This window comes from Phoenix dactylifera, chromosome 6 (assembly GCF_051530095.1).
Source record: "Phoenix dactylifera cultivar Ajwa chromosome 6, Ajwa_hap1_PhDact_Kaust_v1.1, whole genome shotgun sequence".
In the NCBI taxonomy this organism is placed as follows: Eukaryota; Viridiplantae; Streptophyta; class Magnoliopsida; order Arecales; family Arecaceae; genus Phoenix; species Phoenix dactylifera.
In genome coordinates, this window is record NC_143195.1 from 33,346,672 (window position 1) to 33,359,283 (window position 12,612).

A 12,612-nucleotide genomic window follows, 5' to 3' on the forward strand; every position below is an offset into this window, starting at 1 on the left:
TTGTAAATTTTTTATCCATTTACAGGTGAGCAATAACATAGAGGCGTCGAAGTTGGTCGTCCTCAACAAGGCCACATGCACCGACACTACAGCAAAATATATTACATACTCTGAGTTCAAGCAGAAAAATCTACTCTTGCAAGTAATAAGGCCGTGAGCACCATCACTTGAGCAACCATCCATGGAACTTAATACAAATAAACTTCCCTTTGAGTAAACACACCCCCAAAATTTACTCTCCAATAAATAGCGCAGAAACTAAAACATGATTAAATTCATCAAATCTACCGCAAAAAATTTAATCGATGAGATTGCAGCCATCCATCCTCTTGAAGAAATCAAGTCACCACACAAGCTGAAATCTAGCAACGGCAATGCTCTGATGCAAATTATTCATTAGGGGTTGTTATTGTTATCAGCACAACGCTGTGATTGTGATACAAGCCATTTCTGAAATGTGACAAAAAAAAATCTGCCTTCTACTCTGCTTAAAATATGTATGATGATCCAATTTCCACCATCCAATATTAGATAAAAGCCTCTCGCAAATGGGTGGGTAGCTTTAGCTCGGGCTCAAACTCACCAAGAGGTGAGAAGTACTGCTCAACCATGTCATCTGACACTTGTTCCAACGATGGAGGATCCCACTGAATCAAATTTAAATCATGAATGTACTTACTAAATCCAGCACTAAACATATTGATAGTTCAGATCGAAGTTCCTACCTTTGGAGCCAAGTCTTTATCAACCAATCGTGCCCGAACACCCTGTAGAATGGGGGGGTAGGTCAGTACTTTCTTTTTTCCAGGAAAAGTAGATTGGTAATACTATCGAACAAATTATAACATGTTTCTTGAAGATGAATGGCTCCAAATACCTCAGAGAAATCATGAGAAACCCCTTTTGCGATACCATGAAGAGACATACGATATTCACGAACAAGGCATTCATCCAGCGTCTGAAATCTACCTTCCCGTATCTATTGATAGCCACTAGCAATATCAGCAGACATATCACAACAAAGAAGCAACTAATAAGCTGCTCAATTTACTTACAGATCTCAGGGTAACTTTTAAACTCAAAGGAGAAGCTTCTTTGAGTTTCTTAAGAGCAGATGTACACCAATCCTGATTTGATCTAGCTGCCTCGCTTTCCTGATCACATGTACAAAGAAGGAATCAGAAGAGAAAATAATGTTACTTAACGAGAATTTGTAAGTAGCACAAGAGGAGTGTTGCATCTTATGTTTAAATAAAACCAAGTGCATAACCAACACAGAATTTTTATGTTCTCTGGATTCACCTTTCTGGCATGTAGTCGTCTAAGCATGTAACAACCTTACTTCATTTCCACATCAGGAAGGTTCCATTGTGTGATTACCAGAAAGACTTCCGTCGAAGTTTGCTCATCTTTCAAATCAGTTGTGAGAAATTGAGAGCAAACTTTGTTTTAGCAAGTCATGAATGCTCAAGGATTTGGCCAAAGTTGAAGTTGACTTCTTGAAAGAGTCAGAGATATTACATACTTTTTGTTAGCACGTGTTTAGTAGACATGTCACATCGTAGATACAGGAACAAAGTAGAAATAAGAAAGTTTAGATGATGAGCACAAACAAAGGAAACTATACAGTATCAAAAGTGCATACAGGACATGTTTAGTAGACATGTCGCTTCGTGCATATAGGAACAAGGTAGAAATAAAAATGTCTCGATGATGAGCACAAACCCAGGAAACTATACAGTCTAAAAGTGCATTTCCTGGAAAGGAACTGAGTTAATTGACAAAGTGCCAGAGAACCAATCAGTTGGTTTCTTTTGTGCAAAAAGACCACATTTGGATTGAAGAAGGTCACATGAGGAACGGTGCTATGAATGCCTGCCTGGAAAGTCAAGCTGATAGAGAAAATACACATTACAGAGATGGAGAATATGGACCTTATAAAAAATGGATGATAGAATAGAAATAATGGCAATCATAGTAATCCAGGGTTGTTAGCAGGGTTACATTCATCATTCTTTTGTTTTCATTTCTCAATCAATAAACTGAATCATGATGCTAAGAGCAAGATGGCAATTGCATAAGTTTTAATTCAGCTGTCAATAGTCTGCGGAGATTAAAAGATAAAACAGGAAAACTCACCAAAGCATCCACAATTTCCTCAACCGTATCATGGCCAAAACATTTATCGATGACCTCCAGCCTACACAAAATACATACAAAAGTCAACATATAACAAAACATAAAGTCCTGCATTCTTTGTACAATGATATAATTTCTATGTATTCTACATGAGACACAAGTTGCAAAAAGCATGATGAATAATGGGTCCAAAGCATGTGCAGCATATTTAAAAGGCAAGAAAAAGGGTTTCCTACATTGATGTACTTTTGACACAAATACATAATAGCAGCTGGCTAAACTTTTAGCGCCTTTCTATGTAAAATAACCACATATAATTCTTAGATCTCCAATGTCCTTGAAGATTTTTGCAGATATGTTGCTTGTATAGGTCAGGAAAATAATTTGTCTTCGGAAGTACAAGGTAGCAAAATGCACCGCCAATTGTAACAACTTCTCAACAACCTTTAACTGTTCAGGATGAAGATGTTATCTCAGGGAAAGATATCATTCATGCCGAGATGGATCCTGAAGTTTATATTACAAAGAGTATTTTGATACAAGCAAGTAATGTATGGATGCTTTCTTTATGAGGCAGTCTCCTCATCAAAAAACCTAACGACAAAAGTGGAAAGAAAAGGGTTTTCTTCAATCTCATTATTTGGTTTTATATCAGAAATGCAAGGGTCATGACCATCTTTTAGCAGGTTGTCCTTTTGAAGCTTGGACCAAGCTGTCTGAACTAGAACTTGTGTTACATGCCTGGAACTCTCAATTGAGTAGCTGAAAATCTGAAATTAATGGTTCAAACTACGATCAGTTTCAGGAGTATGGAAGCAGAACACTGCAAAATTTTAGAATGCGAAGGTGTTTCCGTAGTTACTATTATAATCACGTATTTCGTGGCAGTAGCTTTTTCGCTAAAGCAAATTTAGTTATTTTATTTCAAGAAACACAAGATATATGAATATTAAAAAATCAGGACATCAAAAAAATCATTCTATCTGAACCAAGTTTCATTTTGGTAATAACATGTCAAACAATGACCAAGTTAGAAAACCAGTGTCCAGAACTGGGTGCACGTATGAGAATCCAGAACAGGCTTGCCACTTAGCAGAAGGTTCCCAATGCTAAGTTTGAAAGGCGTCCTACCATGTTGGAATAGGTTTAGGCTATAGCTTTGGCAAAAAAGGAAATAATATGAAAATTTTCAAGAATGAGGACTCTATTTGATTGGATATGTCAAAAATAAATAAATAATTGTACCCTTGGATGATAACAAAATAGGCAACATAATCTGGTTCACGAAAATCACCTCAGGATCAGGGAGTATTTTACTGTTTGATATCCTTAATGGTCTTCCAACTGATAGAAGATGATCCCCATCAATCTTGAATCAACTGGAGTTATCATAAGGTTGTCTAACATAGTACTCAGTTGTTCATGAAAAGCAAATCATGCTGATATTTTTGACAGATTGGACCACATAAAAGGTGAGAAAGAAATCTAGAACCTAGCTATTGCAAGGGAGGGGAAAACTAGAGATATAGATAAGGGAATGTATTAAAAGTAGAATAGCATGTTTTTGGTGATAGACGAGGAAGCTTAACTGAAAAAAGGAGTTCCAGTGTGCAAGGCTCCTGCCATTTCAAGGTTTGGGGAGGTTCAAATGTACCCAGTCTTAGCCCTGCATGCCGAGAAACTGTTCCCATATCTCCAGCCCGTGACACCCAAATCATAATGGAGCAACATTACCATTATGCCAAGAGCCGCCCTCAAATGAGGAAGCTTAACCAAGATAGATAAATTATTTTCTAAAATAAGCTCTACCAAAGGAATTTGTTTAGAAGAATCAAGTCAGGAAACTTATTAGTGTTTCTGAGTTAAAAAAGTGAACTACAAATAGCCCTGATGCCAATAAAGGTTTGAAAATTATGAAAAAAAATCAGGTCCAGCTACCAGCTTAACAAATAAGAACTTGAAAAATTAATACAAATATTATTGTGATATAAGAACAAATGCTATGTTTAAAATTGCATCAAGTATTCTGGAGTCAAAGTGATAAAACACAAAAAAGCCAGATCTTTTAAGGAAAAATGAAAATTCAGAGAACTAGTTTATATAAAACGAGGCTATTTTCCTACTTAGGCAATTGATCCAAAAAGCAGAGAGATCATAATCATTCACAAAGTTTAAATTTTCATCCAAAACCAATTCATTTCAGCTGAGGGACAGATTACTGTCAGCGATGGCCAAACTGGGAAACGCAATTTCAGTTTCTGTTAGTTCAGGTAGGTTTCCACCAAATCAGCCATAAGCCATTTTGCAAGACGAACCTTACTGAAACTAGTGCGAGTGACGGAATAGAAAACACCATCACTACAACAACAGGCAACTTCTTAGATAAAACAAACCAATGCTCCATAACCATATGCATTTAGTTAAATGGCCGCTAAAACCTCAAAAAAAATGAGAAAAACAACCAAATTCAGGATTTTTACCTATCAATTATTTAGGATAGATATTAAAAATACACTAAGCCCTGAAAGCTTCATAGCTGTTATATATAATAAATTTTTGAACAACCAAGCTCCAATATGTAAATGAAAGATCCTATGTAACATGAACTACTCCAAAATGGTATCTAATAATTTTTCTTGGCTTCTTTAAATTATGCCTAGTATTTCTTTTTTTTCTCATGTTTTTTTCTTTTTTTAACTAAGATTCTACAACTTGGAGTCGAGCTACTGAAATTAGCAAAACTGTTGAAACTTAAATCCCACAAGCCCTACTGGAATCAAGTTTTCTTGACCTTGAATATAGAAAATCTGAAATCTACGAAGCAGTAATATTGTGTTTTCTTATGACTACAGAAATTAAATTCAGAAAGTACAGATTATTATATGAAAAAATAAAATACTTTTTTATGTTGAACTTGCGAGGGATTTTTTTTATTAATCATTAGGGCACTATCAATGATATTTTCTGGGTTTAGGTATTTTCAGACATGATGTATGGTCATGCTAAAATTATGGGAACATTGACACTATGATACATAATACAAATCCGACAAACTTTATATAACTTAATAAACATCTAGAGTAGATATTTATATTTCCACTCTTTCCATCTGACCACCAAACGTTGGGTGCTTTAAGAAGAAAAATCAAAAATATCATATGATATATTTAGATTTCAAAATCTGCATTTGTGAATATGTGTTCTACTTGATAGAAATGTTTGTTGTGAATGATCACTCAATCAAAATGAACATGATTTAAAGAACTGCAAAGAATTTAGAATATGAACATCACCTGTGAAAAATGCTCTTTTTATCTGGATACACAATGTCACCATATTGTGCAAGAGAAGAGTCTATGACAGAAGGATCATCAGTAACCAACTTAGCAAGCCTTTCATCAATCCAATTAAGTCTCTGTTTTTTTTTTTTAAAAAAAAAAAGAACATTAAAATGGAGGTGAAAGAAGAAAATTGTATGGTAAAAGCAGAGGTAGAGTCCAAAATAGAGCAGGGGCTGAAGGAACAAACAGCACTCATTGAATAGTGTGTGGCAAGGCCAACTGCAAGCATGTCTACTCCATTGAGCCTTTCACCTGTTAGAGCCAGGTATTCCCCTGCAAAAAACAATGTAAGCATAAATAAGAATCATATTGCACCACAATGATGAGAAAAGAAAGAAAATGCAGTACATGCTGCAATGAACTATGTTAGTCAAGATAAGCTACTAAAAGCAAAAGACTAAACAATGTGATTCAACAACATAGGTTTTAATAGTGCTATGCAAGAGAATAAGAGATAAAAAAATTTTCCATGCCAAACTTGCGATTACATGCACCTCAGATGAAATCTTAGCATCTGTCCATTGTACATGTTTCAACAACAACTGCACCAGCACAAAGAGGCACATGATCATGGCAACAATGATAATCAAAATTAAGTTTCTCAGTTATTAAAATTTCTGAGTTATTATAAAGCATCGATCTACAAAGCATCAGTTATTATAAATCCTTATCACACCATGTAACATTAACATAAGGAATGATCCAAGAATATTGATCAGTTGAAAGTAATTAGGCTAAAAATTATAAAATTCCCCTTTAAAAAAATCTGCAACAGCTTTGCATATTACCGGTGATGTTTCACAGTAAGAATGCACATCTGGTTTGAAGCATGGTGAATGATATGTAAATAAAAAACATTCATTTACCTTGAGGGCCTAGAACATGTCTGTTCATCTTTACAAGGCCTATGGAAATCATCTAGTTAAGACAATATAAAGTTTTATTAGCATATATTAAGACAAGGCTACATAGATTTCAAGCTTTGCCAAGTGCCAAATGATACTTTGAAACTTACGCTTGAAAAAAAAAAAAAAGGCTTGAAACCCTTTTCCAGTAAAAGGTGAATTACATACCAAAAGATTGCACAGTAGGAAGTCAAAGTTATTGCAGTTTGAGGCCAGGAATTAAAAACTCAAAAAGAAAGTGGAACTTACACCAAAAGTTTTTTTCATTGTATGAAGGAAAAGTTCTTAGCATTGTAAAAGCATGATGAAACATTTTCAAGAAGTTTGACCAAGCAAGGAATAAATGTCAATCATAATCCCTATGGATGTCAATAATACACTGTCAGCAATCATGTTGATACTACGTGAGGAAATTATATATACCACAAGTAGGACCAGAGAAAAAGAATAAAGAAGTAATTTTGAGAGCACAAGGATGGACTGATACAAGGGACATCAGAAAGAGAGAAGGTTTATTGGCTTCCATGAAGACCAAATGGAGAGTGCCGGACAGCAATTCGTAAAATATTATAAAAGAAAAATAGCTTCAGTGGATTTGTTATTGTAGTGTAAAGCATTCCTTTTATTAGAAAAATATGAGAGTTCTGAAACAAACAAGCACATTTTATTAAGTCTCCAGCCACATCATAAGTAGAACTTGAAAAGTTACACACTCACTTAACTTTAATCAAATTAAAATATCAACAGCAAAAAAGCACATGCATATGAAGCACGTACTAGCTTCAAATACCACATACAATCACAAATGATTATACCTTCAAGAAGTGGACTATCACAATAGTTTCTTCATGCACTGTTAATTTATAAGCAAGTGCAGCAAACTGCATCCCAAGGGCTTACCTACATGACCAGTTAGATGTGACAGGTAAAAGGAAGCCCCAGCATCAGGATGGAACCCAATATGAGTTTCTGGAGTAGCGAAGATCTGAAATTGTTCATATAATCTTAAAAGTATTTTAATTTTAGATAAATGACAAAAGTTAAATATGCTATGTCAACTAAAGATGACATAGTTGAGAAGACAGCTTTATAAAGATTCATTTTAACTCAAAAGCATGCAGAGAAATAGGATATTCTAATGTATATAATAAGCAATCCATTTATGGTTCATCACAGAGCAAATAATTCACAAATAAGCATAATATCAGATGCACATCACTGAACATGCAACTAAACCATTTCTCTCAAAAACATACACCTAAACCATGGGTAAACCCTGCGCTGAGTCCACAGCACAGGCTTGAACTTTAACTCTAAAAAAATGTTGGAAGTAGTACACTCTATCATCCATAAAGTATTTGTGCAAGCCAATTGCAAAATCCTTTTATTGCTGCAACATGCAGGTAGGCCTCTATACTAAGTCAATTACTAAGTCCTCTATGAAATGATCTCTTGCTGTATACCTTAAGTAACTTTTGCTTTCAATGATTGTTGGACTGTGGAAACGGCATAACACTTATATAATGAACAAGATGACTGAAACCAAGAGAACATCCCAATATGGACAAAATATTGATGAAAACAAATGAAAAGTCTATAAAAACATTTACTGAAAGAAACATCAAGTGTTGGCCAATTGTTGCATGTTACCTAAACATTACTTTAACTAGAAAAGTGGATGTAGTCGGATATTTATTAGTGAAATTTATGATAAATGCATTTTGGTGATTTTGATTTTAACTTGGGATGAGGATATATTAAATTGTCCAGTATACGTACAATAAAAGTCGTGTTGATATGCATGATTAGCAAAATAGAGGGAAAGAGGAGAAAATGGAAAGAAATGCATGGCTTGGTATCAAACATGAAGAAACAGCATATAGTTCAATGAGGGGAAAAAGACCGATATACATGTTATGTGGGTCTTGCTTACTTCACATGTAAAGCAATTAGACTCCTCTTACAATTAGTTAGGAAACAAAGCACTTGTCAACATGACCTGCCCAAGGCCTAAACTGATAATGTCTATCTAGAGACTAACAGAATGATAAAGGATTCCCTTTGGACTACTCGCATGATGTCAAGGATATGCAATTAGTGCTCCTATGGCAGCATTAATGTTATGCAAGAATTTGTTTTCTTGCACAAGAAACATCAAAATATTTATAACCTTCATTTTAGGATACTATTTTGTCTTGTTGCGACATAAGCATCTATGATTTTATATGCTCATGCATAGATCTCTCCCCACCCCCCTCTCCTCCTGGTAGAATAGCAAGCAGGCATGTCACCCAAATATAGGTCATGTTGATTTAACCAGAAGAAAGCATAAGCACAGAACATGCTTCTAGAACAATATGACATCACATACATGAAAATTGTCTATTTTTTATTAATATATCAAGTGTAAAAGCATTATAATTTTTTGCAGCAGATATATATTACTCATACAGTCTTATCAGTTGCAATACGAAATGTCCCAGGAACTGAAACTCCTGCTCCACCCCCCATGGTAATACCATCCAAAATGGCCACCTTCACAAAATAACACAAGTAGAAATTAGCATAGCAGCCAAACTATTGAGGGGCAATTTCAAAATGTCTAGCGAACATCTTTAATTTGTTTAAAAATATATATATTCTTGAACAATAAGTCAATAGATTCTACCAAATAGGTAATAAATGCTATAGGAGGGGGAGAAATATCTATTGCAAAGTACCATCCAAGATGTAACGGACCACAATAACAGAAAGGAAAAAAGAAGGAAGAAAGAAAACAAGCAAGCAAGGAAGAAAGAAAACAAGCAAGCAATAATAACATATTTATATGTATATCTTTATCAGTTGTTTTTTAAAAAAAAAATAAAAAACACTCCAAGGTGTGGATTAATTGACACATTTCCAACATTTGAAGATTTCATTAAGTCATATACTTACATGAGGCTTCAAATATGTGCCTAAAATGTAAATGAACATATATAAGTTCCTGAAAAAATCCTTGCAGCCTTCCACCTTCCCTGCATAAAATTAATAATAACTCATATGACAGAAGAATGATAAGCACAATTGATCTAATAAAGCTACGATATATAAACCATACATGCGGAACCACAAGTACAGTAGGTGCTGTGTATATTTCTTTATGTAAGAGAAATGTCCGTAACCATGGACTACATTTGAGTGGTTAATTCATGCAGACGGCATAAGAAAGAATTAAAATTTCCGATGATGAAATATAAGAAACAGGCTGAAAATCTGTTCTGTATATGAATATGCTTCCATCTATCCCACTCATGCATTTGGAGTTGATGATTTTTGGCATAGAATTGATTAGAATAATTTGTTCTTTCTAAGAGTCCGTCAGTTTCTCTTTTTTCCCCTCAATTAAAAGTTTGCTTACCTATCTTATCTTAATCAATAGCTTTGACTATCAGGACGTCTGGTCCAAAACCTGTTTCTTGTGGGAATATCATGGGTACTAGTCCCCCCCCCCAACCTAGATTAAGGCCAACAGGTATAGTACCCCCTTGACCCTCTCTCTATCTTTTGAAGTACAAGAAATGACGTTCCATGCTTCAAAGGTAGTTGTTCTTTTCTGACCCCTTAAATGTCGTTTACCCAACAAGCGCACCTATTTGAGGTGCAAAGTTTGCACATGAGAAGAGTTTCTAGCTCAGTTGGTGATACTCTGAAATCATATAAGAAGCAACATTAAATTTTCCTAGATGCGATTCTTCTAGACTTATACAACTTCTAGTGGATGGAAGTAAAGAGATCTTCTGTTCCTTTCCATGCTTTCTTACAAAAGTAGAAGTCCAAATTCATGCATAAAATTGGATTCCTTTGCACAGAAATATATCACAATATATGTACCAAGTGTAAACATTAAGATAATGCAAGCCTTCAATCTAAAACAGAATAGCATGCTTAGACTCAAAGACCAACCTTCTTGGAGCAACCGGTAAAGGGTGACGACATCTCCACCAGCACAGAATGCTCTGCCACTGCCCTTCAGAAAATTAAAAACGCGTCTAAGTTTTCCTCCTAGAGCTAGAGAACAGGAGAATGTTGGGGGAACAAGAAAAAAAAAATCAACACAAAGAAAGGAAACCATCATCAAAATGGACAAGAGTCCACCTTCATTATGACAAACCCGATATCAGCATTATCTTCCCACGACTCATACAGCTTCTTCAACCTAAGCGCCTAAAAGACATCATCACCGATAAGTGACGATTTTTTTATCAAACAAAATCTAACTTCGCATTCATTGAGTCAATAACGCAAACACCACAACAGCATGGTACAAAGAAAAAGAAAAAGAACCCATCTCGGAACCAAGCACGGACGGGAGCCAAGAAAAAAATACCATGTTCGTATTGAGAACATTAAGAGCAAATGGTCTGTTGAGAATCGCTGCCCTTGCGCTCGCCTTGCCTTCCACGAGTACCTGAAATCGATCGCCACCACCAAAGTTAGAAACAGAGGAACCAACAGAGAAGAGAACAATAGAGATGGAACAAACAGGGAAAAAGAGTGTCCAATTGACAGAGGCGGCGAACTGACTTCGTCGCGGAGAGGGTCGTCTTGGGCGGCGAAGGGTTGGGTGGCGAGGGTCCGGGGGCTGGGGAGAACGCGGAGGGCGGGGAGGGACCGCCTCGCGAGCGCTAGGGCTCTCAGGCTTTGCATCCTCGCCACGCTTATCGGAAGGAGCGGGAGTACAAGAGCGGAAGGGGAGGAAGGAAGGTGGCGCTTCTCCTCCCGCTCGTCCGACTGTTAGACCCGACGCGCAGGGTTTTAGAAGGAGAGGAAGTATTAGGATCGGACCGGAGCTTATGAAGGCCTAACCGGTCGAGGCTTCAAGCGGCAAGCACCTCGCCTCCCAATGATATCAGTGGGAGATTATTTAGCGGATTCTACACAAAAGGACATGAAAGATAGATCATCCGCTTCTAGTCGATATTCAGAGACTACTAAGAAAATATGATGTCTTCCATGTTGTGCATGTCTATCGAAAGATGAATAGGGTTGCGGAGTGGATCGCCTTCTTTCCGCTCACCACTTTGGAGAGATTTTCTGAATTCGCCATGTATATATTTCCCCATCTCTATGTGTATTCTTTTTCTGAACTCCCATGGCAGTACTTATACGAGATTAGTGTGAGCAGCCGATGCACAAAATAATAATAATAATAATAATGGTATTGACACCATTTTAGTGTTCTATTTTATTTTTATAAAAAATGTTGCGCTGTACTTTGACTTGTTCTTATCCAGAATCGCATATGAAACCCTAGTGTAGTGTTGTTGGGGGAAAAACCCCAAGTCATACCGCCACGGAGGCGCTCGACTAGAGAACGCCGACCGGAAAGGCGCTCGGCCAAAGAATGCCGACCAGGAAGACGCTCGACTAAAGGGCGCCGACCAGAGAGAGCGCCAAGAGGCGCCCAATCAAAATAACCAAGTAGAGATGCTCGGATAGGAAGAGCCGACCAGCGGACGCCGACCAGAGAAGCGCTCAACTAGAAAGCGCTGACTAGAGACGGCGCCAAATAGAGGCGCTCGGCTAGAAGGTGTTCGCCCAAATGGCGCAGACCAGGAGTACTCGAAGCAACCCCGCCACAGGGCGCCCCTCTGGGCGACCAGCTCGGCTCGGCACCCTTGCCGAGCCGATGCCTTAACTAATACTCCTCCCCGCCAAGCTTTCTCGAAAGGTCCGGCGGCTATACACGCGACTCTACTATAGCCTGCCACTATCTCCAAGCCATCAAGGCATAAGATCTCTGCAGGTATTCGGCACGACCTGCCATTAATGCATGAGACTCCCTCAAGTCTCCGATGCCCCCAGTCATTTAATGAGCACGGCCCAAGACGATCTCCGGATCACTGAACCATCAGAGCGTATGGCTCTCCCTGACCGCCGGTTCATTCGGTAATAAATGCACTTACCATCCACGGACCCCAGGCCCACCACAGCCGGCGGTTCAACCACTCCAACAGGTCCGATCGACCGTGACAACTCCCTGATTCCGGTCCGATTCGGTCCCGTTCTCCACTACGCCATTAATGGGCCAAATCGTGCCCAATTATTACAAAAGAGGACAAACCTCCTGTCACCTCCCAGGTAACAAAAATCCTTCTATAAAAGAAAACCTGGGGGGAAAAGGAAGGGCCCGGACAGAACCCTCCTGGACCGGGTGAAAAGAAGCAAACAGCACAGACACAATA

At 37.6% G+C, this 12,612-nt stretch overlaps 1 protein-coding gene across 1 annotated transcript; it reads right to left on the bottom strand.

Moving 5' to 3' along the window:
- Window positions 1-363: 363 nt before the first annotated feature.
- Window positions 364-11,257, bottom strand: LOC148703246 (small ribosomal subunit protein mS47-like). Its single transcript, XM_088723791.2, has 14 exons — window positions 10,952-11,257; window positions 10,755-10,835; window positions 10,523-10,591; window positions 10,331-10,394; window positions 9,323-9,402; window positions 8,837-8,920; window positions 7,286-7,370; window positions 5,668-5,753; window positions 5,433-5,554; window positions 2,140-2,200; window positions 1,056-1,154; window positions 878-979; window positions 726-767; window positions 364-647 (listed from the first exon to the last, which is right to left on the bottom strand). Exons 1-14 carry the CDS (start codon window positions 11,072-11,074, stop codon window positions 528-530), a joined length of 1,218 nt encoding a protein of 405 aa, XP_088579917.2. The 5' UTR covers window positions 11,075-11,257; the 3' UTR covers window positions 364-527.
- Between the last annotated feature and the right edge of the window lie 1,355 nt (window positions 11,258-12,612).